Source organism: Myxocyprinus asiaticus, chromosome 36 (genome assembly GCF_019703515.2).
Source record: "Myxocyprinus asiaticus isolate MX2 ecotype Aquarium Trade chromosome 36, UBuf_Myxa_2, whole genome shotgun sequence".
Taxonomy (NCBI): Eukaryota; Metazoa; Chordata; class Actinopteri; order Cypriniformes; family Catostomidae; genus Myxocyprinus; species Myxocyprinus asiaticus.
The window spans coordinates 17,704,981-17,725,105 of NC_059379.1; the positions used below are offsets into that span (position 1 = coordinate 17,704,981).

Below are 20,125 nucleotides of genomic sequence, written 5' to 3' on the forward strand. Positions count from 1 at the left end.
TTTGGTATTTTCATGAAAGCATGTGGTATGTCTAGGCACAAGTGGGTTTGATGAAATTGCGCATACAAATGGGCTGGGTAAAGTGTAATTTAATTCTGAGTTTCTTCTCCAGTTATTGCACCGACAGCGTTCTACTCTATAATCCACTCTCTGTCAATCACCAGTGATATAAAAAAAGACAGCACATTTATAAAAAGTTGGTAGTGTAAATGGACTGTATGCAATGAATTAGAAGAATAGAAATACGGACTTCTGTTCTTTTGTGTATTAACTGCATCCTTGTTGAATGTCAGGCAAATTTCTGACAGTGACATGCTCCTTTATACGCATGGAAAATGTGTTTCTTTTCAGGATTTGGATTTAAGCCCCATTAAATTATTGAGAATGTAGGTATTTTATTTTATTTAGCGTGTTACCATGGAGAATAGCTTGAAGCCTCCACATGCGCTACGTCTCCGTGGTAACATGCTCAACAAGCCACGTGATAAGATATGCGGATTGACGGTATCAGACGTGGAGGCAGCTGAGATTTGTCCTCCACCACACGGATTGAGGCGAGTCACTACGCCACCACGTGGACTTAAAGTGCATTGGGAACTGGGCATTCCAAATTGGGGAGAAAAGGAGAGAAAATAAAAAAAAATAAAAAAAATACCTACATTCTCAATAATTTAATGGGGTGTAAATCCAAATCCTGACAAGGAGCACATTTTCCATGCGTATAAAAGGAGCGTGTCACTGTCAGAGATTTGCCTGACACGGAGTCTTCTACACCACCACGACAGCACATTTATACACAACATCATCCATGCACAACTGACCACGTGCCCCACCGAGAGCAAGAACCACACATTATAGTGACCACGAGGAGGCTACCCCATGTGACTCTACCCTCCCTAGCAACCGGGCCAATTTGGTTGCTTAGGAGACCTTCACTTCACTTCTATCGGTCAATTTTGAACATTTTTATTAATTTACTGAAACTTGAAAAAAAAAAAAAAAAATTATTACAATTCAAACTAAATGAAAATATAATCAAAATAATTAAGTGGTAAAAAAAAAAGATCATACCAAATCCAAACATTTTACTCTCTACAACTTCTTCCACTGGGCATGCAGTGACTAAAAAAAATAATCACTCTATGACAACAGGTGGAAAAATACCAGTACCAATTAGATCATAAATACAACTGTAAATATAAACATAATAATAATAATAATAATAATTGAAACATAAAATGTTCCACAATATTTTCCGAGTTTGGACTTGAACTGTATTACCACCTGCTGATGGAATCTCCAAACTGCAAATTTAGAAACTGAATTTAGACACTGTGCTGAAAACAGGTCATTGCGCTAAGATGTTTTAAAACCATGTCTATTTCTCCGGAAAACAGCAAATTGCACTTTAAGCAACTTCAAATTGCACTTTTTGCTCACACTCACGAAAACAGAGCTCTATGGCTATTTAGCTGAGATAATGTTTCCTCTGAAAACAAAAACAAATAACTTTTCAGTCAAATCAGAGGAAATACATAATTATCAAGATATATATAAGATATAATTTTTTTAGCCATATCGCCCAGCTCTACTGACCAGCCAGACCCAGCAACACTGACTCAACCAAAGGTGTAGGCTATGTTTGGGGTGGTCAAATGGAAGACTGGGGGAGTGTTCAAGAGATCTGTTTGAAAATAATTTTTTTTACTTTGAAAAGCCCAAAGAGTGTCATATTTGGCAAATGTGTATGTTGTAATGTCAATAAAGCCTTCATCTTTCTAAATCAGACCCTATGACCACTGCAGAGGATGAGAGGAAAGACATTCTCCTGCTGAATGAGTGACACTCATCCAAAACACGGTATGTAAGAGGAGAGAAAACACTGTAGCCTCCAATTTAATCAGACAGTGGAAAGGATCCTTAAATGTCAGAGGTAAAACTAAGGGAGGGAGAAAGGGGAACGTGTGAGGAGGAAATGTTGAATTAGCCTTGTAGTAATTGTTGGAACAGCATGTCACAAAATGAGATAACCGGTCAAGGGATGTAGAGAAGATGAGAACATTTCTGCAAACATTAGTGCTGGAAATGCGGAGAATGACATCACTGAAAGTGATAGAGTGTTTAGCAGGGAGAGAAAAAATGCTTGAGAGCGTGGGTGAGGAAGAGGAGAAGGGTAAACGTTATTCGTTCTTACCTGCATGTGTTCGGTAGAGCTGCTGCTGAGCTCATCTCCAGAATCAGAGTCATTTCTAATTTTTTCCAACCCATTTCCTGGTGACACGCTCCGATCCGAGTCGAGTGATAACCCACCTGGAAGTTTCCCCTGGCAACCTTGCTCTCTTGGAGGGGATTCCGCCCGCTCTTGTGGCAGTGTAGGGTTGCCATGGTGATAGTTATGATGGTTGTTGTTGTTGTTAAGTAGAGTCAGCTCAGCAACAACGCTCTTCATCCCCGTGTTCTGATTGGTATCCCGCAACAACATGGGCAGAGTGTGTTGCCCTGGCAATGGGGACGGTGTTGTTGAAGGAGGCGGGCGCCCAATGCTCGCCCTTTCCGAGGGAGCGTGTTGGTTGAGATTTTCATTTGATGATCGGCACTGGCTGATTTCTAGGATGTTGGGGGGTTTGGCACGTGGTTTGGGCGGTGGCATGAGGGCTCGTCTGACCTCGCGTACATACTGGGCGGGCACGTAAAATGCTTTGGTGCCATCCTCCCGACGAACCTGCCACCAGTCCTCGTTGGTTTTACGGACCAACATGTAGCATTCTCCTTGTCGTATGGAGATGAGTCTGTCTTTAGCCTTGTATTCATAATCGTACTCCACCTCAATATAAACCTGCCCTGGGGTGATGGGCAGATCATAACGCCCATCCCGTTCCGTCATGACTCAAACTGTTTCTGAATAATCTTGCGTTATTCAGAAGGCGGAATCTAAGTGGATCCACATCTCTTGCTGTTATGTGTCCACACGACCCTGCAGGAAGAGAGAAGAATGAGTGATTGCTAGCAGGGTGTGAAAAGACACACAGGGTGTGGAAACAAACATTGATCTGATAGAAAGTAAGGGTGCTTTCACACTTGGTTCAATTGCTTAGACTGAACCAGAGTTCGTTTCCTCCCCCTGCCCCCGCTGGTCTCTGTTCACATCATATATTTTGGGTCCGAACGCGTCATCAACGTGAGCACATGCGGCAGCTGTTTACCACTGTAACTAGGTAACAATTCAAGAAGACATCAGCTTCAATGTGTTATTGAAGTTAGGGATGTCAATTTTCAGACATTTCATAATCGATCGTCGTGGAAAGTAACGCTCAATTAATCGTTAACATTAACAATGCAAAACGCACATGGAGGATTCCAAATAATATGTGAATGCAGCCTATTGTTTAAATATAATTTACATTAATACACTTAAGAAATGCAAGTATTGGCATCTTCTTAAAATATTCTTAGTTCAGTGTATTTTTATACATTTAGGCTGTGTCTAGTACAAATTTGTAAAATGTTTAATTACTGTTAATGAATTAGTCTGCTCTTAAATTTAAGTTGTATACAAAATATATCACTTCATCAAGGGATATTTCAGTCCTTTGGACTTATTTTTTATTTTTTTAAATCATAACACGCTGCGTAAAAGTAACATACCATTTCTAAGGTGACGATGGTGAGATGTCAGCTGAATGTACCTTTGTGCTTTACAGGTGATCGCTGACGTAATTGTAGGTTGGGATGAAACAAGAACATCAACAGTGCTTGTCATGTACTTTAGTACACTATCACGGTGTGTGCAGAAAACATTAATGTTCATTTAAAGAGATGCTCCAACACTGTTGACATTGAGCCCGCTTCGTCTCGCATCTGTGCGTCTTCTTCTGTAAATCGGATAATGACATGCATCCAGCAAGCACCCTCTAGCGGCGGGTTATTGTATAGATAGCCTTAACAATGTCTGCGGGCTTAATCGATCAAATTATTAACGACAATTAATCGATTTTCAATCAATCATTAACATCCCGAATTGAAGTATTAATCTCGTTGGATGTACCACCAAAATTTTACATGCTCAGAACAGCACTTGTTTGTCTACCACAAATGCACTGAATGTGCAGTGATATGAAGAATATAAGTGTCTGCCGCAAAGCCGCGGATGCATTGCAAGAGATTTATTTGGACACAAGCAGGTATGAGAAATGCATTACACCATAATAACTGCGATCGGGAGTCTGCAAAGACACAAATTATACTTCATCAATAGCGGTTCACTTCTGCAATTTGATATAATTGCCTTCATATCAGCAGAAAACTGATATATCGGTCGGCCGATATTATTGGCCAATATTAGCCTTTCACCGATATAACGGTATCTGCGTATATGTTTACCAATATGCGCAGATATGAAAACTTTTTTTCAGAATATATAATGCAGAAAACAATGCTTTAGAATTGGTATCATAACGTAGTTTGTCCAGCAGAGCGCGATCCGACTCCACTGTTTACAGATCTGAGCTGACGGTTCTGCAGACAGGGCAGAGTTAAGCGGTGCAGAGTTAAGCAGTGTCTTCTCGGTAAGGTGCTAACTAGTTTGTGAAATACATACTGGAAAGTTAATAAAAAATGACCCCAGCATTTTCCGTTTTTAATATTACTAATATAAAGTTAAACCTGTCCCTGACAACCATGTCACTCATGTCTGTTTGCTGTTAGCCAGCTATAGTTTGTCAGTGCAGTAAGTAATGTAACAGATTGAAAGGTAAATATCAGAGCATCTTTTTGCAGCTCAGCAGACAACAGTTCGGTGGTGGATTGTGTCTGTTGAGTGTTGATTTCACGCTACGCTGTTACCTAGTTGGTGAGATGCAATGCCAGTCCATCTTTTACTCTCCGTGACAACAAGCTTATAGCTAACTAGCTAACCGCATAGCTACTTTCATTGTTTGTCAGCTGAGTGGAAGCTAATGTGTAAACAAGTATTCACCAATCTGTTTTGTTCAGGATTCACAGTTTGGTACCCCCTTCAACCAAACAATTCCAGTCATTGCATTTATAAAATGTAATATTTAAAAGTCTGTTTTTCCAACGTTGAATGTTTCCCCTAAACTTGTATAGCAGAATACAGTGTAACACCGCTGCTGCTGTTTATCTCTTGTCTCGGCAGGTGTAAATGCTTCTTGTTTTACAACCTGCCAATAATTGACTGACAGTATTAATATAGTCAGCATTTGACTGATACTAAACAGTACTACTGGGCAGGGTTGCTCCAGCTATGCGCAAGTTCTCATGTAAGTTAGGACATAAAGTTCACACTAAGGGCTTAGTAACTACTAGTTAGTTTGTAACTAAGTCAGTGCTTAATTTGGTTGCACCACCTTAAGGCAAGGCTTAACTAGTAGGTCGTAAGCTCTCCGTAAAGTAATGCGTAGTCGCATAATATGACGTTTACCTGTATTGATCCAATAAGCAGCCTTCAAATTTGTACACAGAAGTATTAAAAATCTGTGTATTTCAGTTTTATCTCATTATGGCTGATGTTCAAACTTTGTTTGCTCACGTAACTGTCAGCTATAATAAATTATATCCCCATTAAAATATGATACGTAATAAAAGCACATTTGATAAATAGTATATTTGCCCTGTGTAAATAACAATAAATAGGAACTGTATCTAAAATAAATGAGGAGTGATAAATAAATACTAATACAACAGGCTGGAAAAATAGACATTTATGCATTTTAATATCTGCACCGTTAGAACAGTTTCATGTTGAAGAGATGTTTAAATGTAAGTTTTTTCTCTCTCTCATAAATGTAAATGAGTGTAAATGCCAACATCATCATATACGTCGAAAGGACTGAAGCCTGTCACGCAAAACATGAGCTCATTGATGTCATTAAATGAGTCTGCTTTTTTTATTCCATCAGTTACTCCTGGTCGGAGGCTGCCGTATATATTTAGTTTATACGTAGGGTTACGTCCTACATAAATTTAATGGTGCAACGCTCAAATATTTAGTAGTGCGTAAAGTGTGACTTAGTGCCCATTTACGCCACAACTAGACTAAGTTGTAACGTACGTGTAGCTGGTGCAACCAGCGCCTGATGTTTATTTAGCTATTTATTTTATTTGAATTTATTCTTTATTTAAATGGTCAGCAATTGACTGATACTAAACATACAGTACTGATGTTTTTTAAGCTATTTATTGTATTTTTATTTATTCTTTATTTTCTCAGTGTTCATTTCTAGAATTTGTTGACAATGTATAATAATAATAATGTCAAATATTCTTTGATAAAAATATTTAAGAAAGCAGCCTTCTGAGTACCTTTGCACAGTCATATTGGTGCACAATCCACACAGAAAAGATCTGTTTTCATTCCAGCTCAAAAATTAACTATATCGGCCACCATATCGGTAATCGGTGAATTTTCCCCCTCTAAAATCGGTATTGGTCTCAAAAATCCCATATCGGTCGGGCTCTACTTTCTTCTGTGGAACACAAAATGAAATATTAGGCAGAATGACAGCCTCAGTCACCACTCAATTTCATTGTCTGGAAAAAAAGATGAAATTGAACTTGATGGTGACTGAGGCTCTCGGTCCATAGCATTCTTCAGAACATTTCCTTTTGTGTTCCCCAGAACACAGAAAGTCAATCTGGTTTGGAACAACAAGAAAGTGAGAAATGATGACAGAATTTTCCTATTTGGGTAAACTGCCCTTTACAGCATAAGTGTAACTGTACTTTCCAGCGTTGAGGGCAGCCACATGGTAATCTAATCACCTGTGAGGACGCCATGGCAACCAACATTTCGGTAATCCAATGATCAAATTACAATGACAGGTCTCAAGGAACACTGCTCTCCCTCTCACTCTCCCTCTCTCTTCTCACACATCCACACACAATGACAATGACAGAACTTGAACTGAACTTGAACATCTCTTTGCCCTCGTATCCCTCTCTTACAGATATGTACACAATCGCCCTTAAGCATTCCTGGATTAAATATACAATGTCATGTTCACATATGGAGTTTAAAGACGATGGATCTTGACAACCTTGTGTCAGGTACAAAGAGCGGCTGGATTCACTCTCATTTCTCTGATTCCTCTGTTCTTTTAACCCTTGTGTATAAGAAGGTGCAAAGTACCACCAATCCTACATGTCTCTATTCTCAGCCTCAGGTGGCAATGCCCACAGTCCGTCCACTAAGTGCCTGGGTAGGGTTGCACCAGCTGTGCGCAAGTTCTCACATAAGTTAGGACGTAAAGTTCACACTAAGGGCTTAGTAACTACTAGTTAGTTTGTAACTAAGTCAGTGCTTCTTAAGGCAAGACTTACTAGTAGGTCGTAAGCTCTCCGTAAAGTAATGCATAGTCGCATATTATGACGTTTACCTGTATTGATCCAATAAGCAGCCTTCATACTTATACACAGAAGTGTTAAAAATCCATGAACTTCAATTTGATCTCGTTACGGTTGATGTTCAAACCTTGTTTGCTCACGTAACTGTCAGCTGTAATAAATTATATCCCCATTGAAATATGATACGTAATAAAAGTAGATCTGATAAATAGTATATTTGCCCTGTGTAAATAACAATATATAGGAACTGCATCTAAAACAAATGAGGGGTGATAAATAAATACTAATACAACAGGCTGGAAAAACAGACATTTATTCATTTTAATATCCTATATATATTTTGAATGTGTTGACACTTGACACCAGGTGACGCACCCTGAAAACGGCACCGTTATATCGGTTTCATGCTGAAGAGAAGCTAAAGTAAAAAACATTTTCTCTCTCTCTCTCGTAAAATGTCAACATCATAATGTATGTTGAAAGGATTGATGCCTGTCACGCAAAACATGAGCTCACTGATGTCATAAAATATCAGTCTGCTTATTATTCCATCCGTTACTCCTGGTCGGAGGCTTCCATAAATATTTAGTTTATACGTAGGGTTACGTTCTACCTAAGTTTAATGGTGCAACGCTCAAATATTTAGTACTGCGTAAATTGTGACTTAGTGCCCATTTATGCCACAACTAGGCTAAGATTTAACTTACGCACAGCTGGTGCAACCAGCCCCTGATGAATACTGCACCCAAAAATGGCAATGCTCTAACCTGACTGGTGGACTGTAGGCCTACATAATCACATCTTATTACATTAGGATGGAGAGAAATGATAATTACAAAGTCCACACACATGTTTGCGAATTTGACTGTTTTCTGTATAGCTGGTTGCAGACAAAACTGCGGTATAATTATTTGAATGAGAATTTTCCACACCAGTCTACTAATGTGGTATCAGCTTTCAGATAAACCCAACCAAACAACACATAAAAACAAAATTAAATGTGGTTCATAGCATTACATGCCATTCAAACAATTTCTTCCTCTCTAAGTGGGCGGTTCTTGGCCAGAATAAGCTGCAAAGTGGACAATACTTCATGCCGATATTCAAAAGTTTGACTACATGGGACTAAACTTAAAAAAGCTATAAAGTCCCACTTTTACTCTTTCCTAACTCACACCACTCTTCGTACTTTTACTAGTTAATTCACATAGTCTGTCCTCAAACAATCCTCATTTGTTAAACGCCGAAAGGTTTACAGTACATTTAGAAAGCAAAAAATATGACACAACCTGCTCAGAGAGTGTGAAGCTATATGTGGTGCAATCTCAAATTCCACATGTGGATTTGATGTGACATAAGGCAGCTCTCAAAATAGCCTTTGAGGAAAGGGGCTGATAGAGGTTGCTATAACAGTAAGAAACTGAATAGGACCTACTGCACACAGACACACACTAGACTGATCGCTCCTCTGAGAAAACCTTCCACTGTTCCACAGTCATGCACAGAGCTTGTCATACATACATCTCACAAGCAAAATGATCTTTGTACATTGGTTTACCATGTCTTTTTTTTAAAATGTTCGTTCCATTCGGTTTAAAAATATGTTGCACTTATATGCAGGACACAGCTGGCTTTCATCAAAAAGCTTGAGGTTCATAAATCTTTTGATTATGAACTGGGCTTTGCATTTATGAACTCTGCCATATGAGGTTAGGCCTATGACTCAAGTCAGCTTTTCTATTTCTCTCCTATGTATTACAAAGTTTTAACAAGCTTCTAAAGATATTTTTAGACAAAATAATGAGGTACATCATCACTGAGCCAGTCAAAGACGTTTTAAAACAATGATTTTGTTTGTTTTTTTTTTTTTCATGATAAAAATAAACCAGTAGATGATAGGGCTGGTTATTGATACTGATTTCCTGATTTAATTCAATTCACAAGCTCTCGATTCGATTCAGATTCTTTTCATTCAGATTCAGATTCTTTTGGGTAAAGAAATTCTCCCTTTTTTATACAGGGGACCTTCTAACTTATTACATTATACATTTTACATATTTCTTTTTCATTTGGTCACATTTTGGCTTTATGTACAAATTCCATGTATTCTATTAATAAATATAATATCTTAAAAATGCATATAAACTGTATATACTATATATATTATCATGTTTATTATTTACATGTATAATTTGAAGTATTTACAAGAATTTACATTGATATGTAGAATATGTGCTTAAACAGTCTCTTTAAGAATAGTGACAGTTCAGAGAGCATCTCACAGAAGAGTTTTGGTTGAGCGCATGTTAACGAGAGTGGAGTAAGTGGCAATAAAAGCTGCGAGCTTCTGCCTTGAACCTGAGGTAAACACAGACCAATTGTATCTAAAGAAAAGTCAGCCTACTGTTTCCAGTTTCGCTGCGAGATTAGACTGGGCAATAAGGGCTCAACAACAAGGATTTTTGCTGCTGGCTATCTATATCCCTTCAGCTATTATTATGTGGAAAACATTACCGACTTATTTATTATTTTTAACTCATTCTAACTGATGTTTCTAGACTATCACAAGCCACTATCGGAATTTCGACAAAACCACATCTTAAGCTAACCAGCTAGATAATTTTATCTTGGTGACATATTTAAATCAGCAGAATTCACAAAAGAACACTGTTTAATTCATCATAGAAAACCATTGGGATCCTCATGAGAAAAACAGAAATTAAAATGCAGCCTGTTGCTTGAGACCACGATGGTTTCTCTCCATTTGAGCTGGTCTACTCAGCAGCACCAAGATCCACACTCCTCTTCCACTAAACAAGCGTGCTTGATTTAATCAGTGTAGAGCTAAAGACAATCCACTCTCCCTCCATCTTCACATTCCGCACTAAGACACATGCCAACCTTGGCAGAAACCAACTCACATCCTTTAATTTCTCTGGCATAATAAATCGAAACCTATACTCAAATATACAGAGGTACAAACAACAAGAACAACAAGCATAATGTTTCTTTAAAAGATTTTTTTAAAAACACAAATAAATAAGGAGCAAATGCATGAAAAAGAGTACTGGTAAAGTGCAGCTTGTAACACACTGTAGATTACATCTTAGCTCTGTGTGTGAGATGATACTGTGAGAAATACTGAGGTCAAATACGGGCACAAGTCAAAATGAACTTAAGAACGTACTGAATTAATAGCAACCATCTGGAAGTCTTATAAGGGAACAGAAAGCAGGGCTGGCTAATCTGTGTGCGCTGTGAAACAGCTATTTATAAATTACATTTTTCCATCGCTCCAGCGTGTTTACCTTCCCCTGTGGCCCAGGTTCTCGTCCCGCGTTAAACCAGGAAGTAATCACAGTCGCATAATCAGTGATGAGTGCAATTCAGAGGTTGCATTTTTTCTTCTAACATAACATTTTTACTCCACTGATGGTTAGGTTTGGGGGGTACACTTTATAAAAATATACAGTTTATTCTGCATTCCTCTTCACTGTATTTAAGGGATAGTTCACCCAAAAATTTTAATTCTCTCATGATTTATTCACCCTCCTGGCATCCCAAATGTGTATGACTGTCTTTAATCTGCTGAACACAAATGAAGATTTTTTTTTTTAAATATCTCAGCTCTGTAGGTCCATACAATGCAAGTGAATGGGTGCCAAAATTCAAAATCCACATAAATGGAACATAAAAGTAATCAATATGACTCCAGTGGTTAAATCCATATATTCAGGCATGATATGATAAGTGTGGGTGAGAAACATTTAAGTAATTTTTATCATAAATTCTCAGCCCAGTAGAGGGCGATATGCATTATGACTGAGAAACACCAAAAACAGAAGAAGAAGAATGGGAAAGTGAAACTGAAGTGGAGATTGACTGAGCAGGGAGGAGAAATTATAGTAAAAAAAAAAATTAAAAAAATTTAAAAAAAAAGGACTTAAATATTGATCTGTTTCTCACCCACACCTATCATATCACTTCAAAAGACATTGATTTAACCACTGGAGTCATCTGGAGTACTTTTATGCTGCCCTTATGTAGTTTTTGGATCTTCCAAATTTTGGCACCCATTCACTTGCATTACATAAACCTACAGAGCTGAGATATTATTCTAAAAATCTTCATTTGTGTTCAACAGAAGAAAGAAAGTCATACACATCTGGGATGGCATGAGGGTGAGTATATTTACATTTACGCATTTGGCAGACGCTTTTATCCAAAGCGACTTACAGTGCCCTTATTACAGGGACAATCCCCCTGGAGCAACCTGGAGTTAAGTGCCTTGCTCAAGGATACAATGGTGGTGGCTGTGGGGATTGAACCAACAACCTTCTGCTTACCAGTTCAGTGCTTTAGTCCACTACGCCACCACCACTCCACGATGGTGGTATATGATGAGAGATTTTTCATTTCTAAGTGAACTATTCCTTTAAAGCCTGTACATTAGAAAACAACTAGTTTTTGGCACCCCTCCATGGACACTACATCCGGAAATGGCGCTCACACATACCCATAAACCCAACAACACTTACCACTTTGACCACTGGGGGCAGCTTTTCACATTTTGGTAAGTACAAACCAATTTTAGCTAAAGAAAATTTTAGCTGTTTCCGATTTCACTGTGAGTTCAGACTGACTTATTCTCCCGTTGTAATCTAATAACAAACCAGTCTGTCTCTCCCCCTAAAATGAACCATCCTAACCAGACACCATGAACCATAACCTTGAGCTAAATATAGTCCATCTGTCCCTCAGCCAATTACATCCATATTTACACAAAAGAACATTTTGAAAGTGATACACGGTTAAATATATCTGTCTCACTATTATATTATGGTATGTGTGTTTTGGAGGAAAAATGCCCTTCAAATATCTGTGATAAGTGAAGAAGACAACATACATATTAAGGTAACCATAAACCATTTATTTATCAACACACACCAGTTGGGGCAACCTAGTCACTCAACAATCCACATCCACTGTCCCCAATTCATTCTAGATCAGTATTTGTCACATCCTTGAGGCCTGTGCCACAAGCACATCTCCCAAACTTGAAACTAAAAATCTATGCTCAGTTCAAAACTATATCCCTGCATTATAATGGTATTAAAGCAATATGACCTCAGAAGAACTGCTTTAGGGAACTCTTATCAACACTTTTTTAAAAATTGCTCATTAAAGTGAGCAAACAGACTAATTCAGTCAAAAAAGTAGCACACAGAAGGATTGAAGTCTACCATGTGCCTCCCATTTGGGGACTTGACTGCTAACCAAACTGGAGCTTCTATAAACAAGGAGCAGATGGAAGGCTTCCTATGGGTGCGAGTGTGGTGTAGCTGTGGCCAAACCATACAGAAATTACTATCAGCTCTCAAGTACACATGCTGCAAGATGAGTGAGACTGTCATCCCAACAGAAATCCCATTTCTCTTTGAAAGGGTAGTTGTCATTTCTATTCAATGTGACTAAATCTCATAGACTGCATTCAAAAACATTGTCAGCTTCTGTAGAATGGTTTTATTTTGTTCGACAGCAGTTTTGGACCGACTAGTTTAGTTTCAAGTGATCTGTAAACAAAGTAGTGAAAACAAGTTGTCCAGTAAACGTTACCTGATCACTACAAGAACCTGCACTTTATGTCATGCCGTTTCTGTGTATACTATTTATAAATCTATTCGTAAATGGTCAATTAACACAAGAATGGTTTTATTATTTATTTTTGTTCACACTTTTTGACCAATTAATTTCCAAAATATTTCCATGCTTTTTCTGTGATTTTCCAAGTCGTTCAAATAACTGGATAAGGATTTTTGAAAATAATTTTATAGAGATCGCATTTACGAAGAGCAAATTTTAGCCAATGAAACATTTCCGAGCAGAGCTTAAATGAAGATTTTTAGAAGAATATCTCTGCTCTGTTGGTCCATACAATGCATGTGAATGGTGATCAAAACTTTGAAGCTCCAAAAAGCATTTTAAGGCAGCATAAAAGTAATCCATAAGACTCCAGATGTTTAATTCATGTCTTCTGAAGTGATCCACTTGATTTTGGGTGAGAACAGACCAAAATATAACTCGTTTTTTACTATTAATCATGACATCAGCAGTCTCATTGGCGATCATGATTTCAAGCTCGATTACACTTACTAGCGCCATCTAGCACTCAGTGCATGCATCAAGCACTAGGAAGTGTAGTTGAGCTTGAAATCATAATTGTGCCTATAGATTGTAATGGCAAGATGTACAGTGAAAAAGGAATTATATTTTGGTCTGTTCTCACCCAAAACCCTCAATACTTCAAACAAACACTCAGGGTGGACAAAACCAGCCAGCATAAAACGGATTGTTTTTCTAATCTACTGAGCCTATTAGCAGCCTGAACACGAAGTGACCTTACAGGCAACTTCGTCTTACCAAGGGAGCACCTCAGAAGTTTCAGGAGGGCAGGGCATATGGAAAATGTTCATTGTTAGTTCATATTAACTAAAGTGGTTAAATAATGTTGAATAAAACCTTATTATAAAGTGTTATCGGATTTTTCAACCACATTGTTCCCTAAAAAATGACAACTCGCTGAAACAAATTAAGTGTCAAAGGGAAAAATAAACAACATGCCAACAGCCGAGACAAATTCTGTACCCATAACTTTGATCGTTCGGTCTGTTTAGACTAATGACAGCTTATAAGGCCAATTACAAGCAATAAAAACGGAGCAAATACAACTTACACATATCGAAGCCTAATCCACATAAATAACTTCTCAGAAATGTGCTTAGAGACCAAATGCGATGGAAAACCCTGTTACAACACATGCCCGCAATTTAAAAGCGTGATGGGAGTATTTTGTCGCAGCACGAAAGCAAGTTCCCTAACACAGATCCAAAAAGCGGCTTTCGTGGTTGGCCGCAGTGTGGCCAAACCGCTGTGCAACATACAGACGCAACAATACAACTCTTTATGTTTGCAACAATGCGCCTTTGAAGCATATGAATGAACGCAGAATATGCCCATACTGACCTAGGGTTCAGGCTGATCCGGGAGCGGCAATACCCGTTACTTGGAAAATCTTTGAAATTATAACTTTTCCCGGTCTGTACTTGCTGTCCTCGGCACTTGTGTTAAAAGCTACTGCGCGGCAGCAACACAAAACACGATCTGGCCGCCTCGCTTCCAATCGCAATCGGTCTCAGCCGGTGGGTGCGCGCCCGCGTCACTGCACGCTCCCGCCCCCCTGTGAACCTCTTTTGGACTGTTGATGCTCCTGCATTTGCTGCATTAGGTCCTCTCGTGGTAATGCAAGGCTCTTCATCCCCCTTCTGTTCAGTGAAAGCAATACAGGGCCGTTTGCATACTTTTCTTTGCAGGCACCTACCAATAAATACTTTTAAGGGTTCATTAAAATAGCCATTTAATTTTAAATAGACAAATAAATAATAATTAACCCTTAAATGCATGGGTATTTCAACAAACATTATTACATACTCGGGTCTTTAGAGACCTATCAGAAATGGATCTACAAAATGCCCAGAAAGTGCAACATTTTCAAAACATTTTCAAGACAATTAGAAAATAGTAGAGTAGAATATATTCTGATCCATTTTGATGCTTTATTTTTTATCAAAGAGATGCTGCAACAAATCAGGACAAATCTAGAACAGGAATTATTGCTTTCACGCTGAAATTTCATGAGACGCAATTGGCTGTCAAACATATTGAGCTACACATAACACATAAGATACACAAAAGAGTCTAAATAGACACACAACTTACATGATTTCAGTAGTTCACACAAGTGACAAAAGCTATATCATACTGTTCATGTGTTACGCTTGCTATAATTTACTTCCATGTTGTTTCTTAATCAAATAGCATTGTCAAATGTAAATCAAGTAAATCACTAAAACAACAGCACCAAGTAGCTTGCATATAATGTATATATGTACAAGCATGATAATTCAGCATTGTTGCACAGAAAATCGACATGATATAGAAGTCATTTGAATGAATATAGAACTAAATTGTCTTGTAATATACATACATACATATATATATATATATATATATATATATATATATATATATATATATATATATATATATATATATATATATAGTAAACTTATGAAAAAATATTAAATGTAAAAAACTATGATTTATTGAAGTGCAAAAAAAAAAAAAAAAAACACTATTTCATACCTAGAGTCTCTAATGACCCTGTACACTTTTGGTACTTATAAAAATACTATCCCCACAAGGATAGTAAAACCTGAGATCACCTACTTTGTGGGGCCCAGCCAGCGGTCCCCAATAGGGAAATGGTTTATTAAACATACTAAACGATGTTTTTTTGAAAATGTAAAAATGCAAAAAGGTTTCTGTGAGGGTTAGATTTAGGGGTAGGGTTAGGGGATAGAAATTATCGTTAAATCTGTATAAAATCCATAAAATGCATGGAAGTCTATGGAGAGTCCCCACAATGATATAAAAATGTTGTGTGTGTGTGTTTGTTTATATTATATTTAGAAGAGAAATGTTGAGGAATACTAAAGAGGATGAGGGGGTGGAATGAGATCTCAGGTCACTAAAGACCCGAGGTATGAGTTTAAGGGTTAAATACATTTTACTACATTTATTTTATGTGCTACATTTGTTTTGGTAAAAGAATTAAAGTGAGTTATAATTCATAAATTACAGTAAATAAATTATAATAATTATCTGGATTATTTCTGCTCACTGGATCTGAAATTCAACAAGCTATGACCACAGACATTGTGAAATAGGAATAGTTTCTTCCTGACCTTTTCTAAAAATATTATAGAAAACGAGTATCGATAACTACCTCAGGATGGACCCTAAAACATTTACCCCTTGAGACAGACCTTCTATGAACTGTGTGTACGATTGGTCCATTGCCTTGATACTTTACAGGCTTATTGTTATCCTACATGCTGATCTGGAGTAACTTAATCACATGAAGGCCTTGGAAAAGCATTAGGGAACACAATTAGCAAAAGACCAACTGAAATTCTGTATGTTCTACAACATTTTGCACATTACAGTAGCTGTGTTTAATAGCAATTGTTATTTTACTGTATAGATAGACAGAAATGCATAGGTGATCCAGCGCAGTTGGTCCTCTGCACTTATTATAAAATAAAAGAATATGAAAGTAGAAAATCAGTTTTTATACCTAGCAAGTTAGTTGTTCACAGTTAATGAATCACATCTTTCACAATTTGAAACTACAGAACTTTTGAATCTTTATTTATCCTATTTTATTGGGCCATTAATGTCAATATCACCAATGAAATTGAATGTATTGAGCCAATAGAGTGTGACATTTTACTGTTCAAATTCTATCGATGCCAGCATCTTAAATAAATATGCCCTCACAATTTTATTGTACTATAGGCCTATGTATAAATTGGCATTTCTCAAATTGACCCTTCTTTCTTAATTTTTATGAAAGATTCATTTAAATTTGTTTACAATAATTACTTAATATTTTTATAAAATATTAAACATTTCTGCACAATATTTTATTTAGGTTTTTTTTTCAAGTGACGGTTATAAAAAGCTTGCGTTTTATTCGCTCTTATTCTAAAATAACATCCCCCACAGAGAACCTGAGGAAGAGAGGAACTTCCGGTTCTGAGAGGAAGCAAGTGCTTGTAGTCTTTCGTTGTAATTGCTGTAAGTTGAAGACTGTACAAAAAACTACATTACCCATCGTGCTTCTCCAAAGAAAGTTGAACGGGTTGGTGGGAGTGTACGGCAAAGGATTGTAAACACAGGCTCTTTTTTATGCTGTCTGTAGGGTTTGAATGAAAGTGCGTATTTTGATAAAAGGAAACAAGTCCGAATCAGATAAAAAGGGAAAGGTGTCAATTATATTAATGATACTGCTCAAAAGATAAACTATTACAGGGTGTTAATACGTTATTATATAGTCTCAGTTGTTAATCTCGTAATTTAAAATATGTTATAAGGGTTCGAATTTCTCTTAGACTTTGTTTGCTTTTTTTATTGGGCAGCATCTGCTATGGACTTGTCGTTGCGCAACGCCAAAAAGTTCGTCCATTTGGATTTAAAAGGGGCACCTCCTAGAATTGGCTACCTAATCGAGGTACAACCACTCACATGCATTGTATTCTAATGCATTACAGTCTAATTAAAGCTTTAAGGTTGTAACTATTATTATGTTCCCTTAGTTGATCCAGTTATTTGCTGATCTTGGTGCCAATGGCATTCTCATTGAGTATGAGGATATGTTTCCCTATGAAGGAGAGCTGAAAGTTCTTCAGTCTAAGGCTCAGCCTCCATACAGGTGAGCTATTGAGTGTATTATTATTATTTGATCAAATAACTTATTTAGTTTTGCTTGAAAGTTTGACTGATAAAAATACTTAATATCTATTCAGCCGTGAAGAGATCATATTTATTCAGCGTGCTGCTAATAGTCGAGGGCTGGAGATCATTCCACTGGTTCAGACGTTTGGACATTTGGAAGTAACTATGGAATTGATATTTGTCATTTACACTGAGAAAGAAAGGCCCAGAGATGTGCATTTTTAAATATCAATTCAGATCAGCATGTTTTCAATATCACCATACCTTACCATACATACTGTAAGTGACTATAGTTATCTAAAAACAGTTTTTCCAAAGAATCAAAACTCTCCATTGATTTAGAAATATGTAATCTTAATGTTTCTCCAACAGTTTGTCCTGAAGCACGAGATCTTTAGAAAGCTGAGGGAGGTGGACTACTGTCTGGGCACACTGAATCCACACTGCAATCGAGGAGTTAGGCTGGTGCAAGAGATGCTGCGGCAGGTCATGCAGCTCCACCCTAAAAGTACCAGCCTACACATCGGAGCAGATGAGGTACAGACCAACCCTGTACTAAAGAACTCATCAATCAATCAGTCACTGAAAAGAGCCAAACATGTTAAATGCCTTTGCTATGGTGCAAGTGCTTGTTTTAAATGGGTCTGTTCTATTGATAAATTGACATTACATTTACATAGGTGTACATACTTGGTCTTGGAGAGGAGTCTAAACATTGGTTAAGCACTCCAGGTCACAGTGTTCACCAGCTGTTCCTCAGTCATGTCATAAAGGTGGCAAAAGGCATTCAAGAGAGTTTCCCCAACCTTAAATTGATCATGTGGGATGATATGCTCAGGTCCATGACCCCCGAGACCATCAAAGGTGAGCACTTTACACATTTATTGGCTGTTTTTGGAATATGTGTTCAAGAGGAAATTATTCAGTATAATCATCATGCATGTATATGCATTCATAATTGCCAACAGTGATCAAATTGTACTGTAAGTGAAGCTTTTTAAAGAAAGAAGTATTTTGCAGGTGGATCTGGAAATTAAAACAAGGAACAAGGCAACAAACACTTTTCTTCGGTTCTTTTTTGTTTGCTTAAATGAACCTCTCACCTCCTTACTCTTGCTACTTTTACTGTTGATTCGACACTTCTCTTTCTACGTTTGTCATTTTCAGTGGGCCAAAGGTCTGACTAAATTGGCCCACATCCTACCTTGGGGCAGTGGTAGCTCAGCGGTTAAGGCTCTGGGTTACTGATCAGAAGGTCAGGGGTTCAAGCCCCAGCACCGCCAAGATGCCACTGTTGGGCCCTTGAGCAAGGCCCTTGACCCTATCTGCTCCAGGGGCGCCGTATCATGGCTGACCCTGCACTCTGACCCCAGCCTAGCTGGTATATGTGAAAAAGAAGAATTTCACTGTATATGTGCAAATGTATAATGTGTGATAAATAAAGAAAAATTATTAATAAAAATTATATAAATTAAAATTATATTAAATACTATACATTTATAAATATTATGATAAATATTAATATTATAATAGTATAGTATTATAAGTATAATAGTACTTATACAATATATAAATATTTTATCTATTGAATCTACCATAGGAATATAATACCAAGACCAAATCAGACCAAATCTTTTGGAAAGAATTTAATTAAAATTTTGAACAACATACTTTGGTTTCATTATATTAAAAGCAAATATATGATCTAATTCTAGAGAGTGGACTTGTTGGATTGGTGCAACCTATGTTGTGGGACTACTGCCCTACTCTGGATGTAGATAACACTGGTATGTGGGCTCGACAGTTCTATACTGTTATTTTTTTAAATTTTATGAATGTTTCAGGCATGCAAATGCTTGATTATCATGAGTAACCACAAGTAGTTTTAACATTTACCTCTTCCAGTTATGCTAATGGAAAAATATAAGTCTGCCGGTATGTCACAGCAATGGGTCGCCAGCTCTTTTAAAGGCTCCACCGCTGTGTACACATGTGTAACCAACACTCAGAGGCATGTGGACAACCATTTGCAATGGCTCAAAGTGGCATCCAGCCTGTCAGCTGGCATTGAGATACAGGGAATTGCCCTTACTGGATGGCAAAGGTTAGGTGACATCCTGACTATCACTAGAATGCCAGTCTGCTTGATGGCCAAGATAACAACATGTATGTTTCTTTATGCTTAAGATATGACCACCTTTCTGTATTGTGTGAGCTGATGCCTGTGGGCTTGCCCTCTCTGGCTTCATGTTTACAAACTCTTCTGCACGGTCAGTCTCTTTGAATTGAACTCATCTCAGTTTCTTTTTAATTAGTTGAAAATTGGGCAATTCAGTTAACCCGCAGAATGATGCTAATTTATTATTAAAGATTAATGATGCTAAACACACTACACTATTCTCTGTGA

At 37.5% G+C, this 20,125-nt stretch overlaps 2 protein-coding genes across 11 annotated transcripts in view; one reads left to right on the forward strand and one right to left on the reverse strand.

Annotated features, from left to right (window-relative positions):
* LOC127427040 (rho GTPase-activating protein 12-like) overlaps positions 1–14,531 on the reverse strand; it is a 76,686-nt gene extending 62,155 nt beyond the window's left edge. For all 7 annotated transcript variants that reach the window (XM_051674354.1, XM_051674353.1, XM_051674352.1 and 4 more), the window contains exons 1-2: positions 14,386–14,531; positions 2,195–2,974 (exon numbers count right to left, since the gene is read on the reverse strand). In XM_051674354.1, coding sequence (XP_051530314.1) covers positions 2,195–2,884 — 690 coding nt within the window. In that variant the 5' untranslated portion in view covers positions 2,885–2,974; positions 14,386–14,531. The remainder of the gene's footprint in view (positions 1–2,194; positions 2,975–14,385) is intronic.
* Positions 1–20,125, forward strand: part of LOC127427041 (hexosaminidase D-like) — a 29,260-nt gene that overhangs the window by 8,134 nt on the left and 1,001 nt on the right. The window contains exons 1-9 of one of the 4 annotated variants that reach the window (XM_051674359.1): positions 11,917–11,935; positions 17,403–17,494; positions 17,580–17,695; positions 17,790–17,877; positions 18,091–18,255; positions 18,399–18,582; positions 19,434–19,505; positions 19,624–19,822; positions 19,906–19,988. In XM_051674359.1, the coding sequence (XP_051530319.1) occupies positions 17,411–17,494; positions 17,580–17,695; positions 17,790–17,877; positions 18,091–18,255; positions 18,399–18,582; positions 19,434–19,505; positions 19,624–19,822; positions 19,906–19,988 (991 nt within the window). In that variant the 5' untranslated portion in view covers positions 11,917–11,935; positions 17,403–17,410. The other 3 variants (XM_051674358.1, XM_051674357.1, XM_051674360.1) reach the window with 3 other exon arrangements.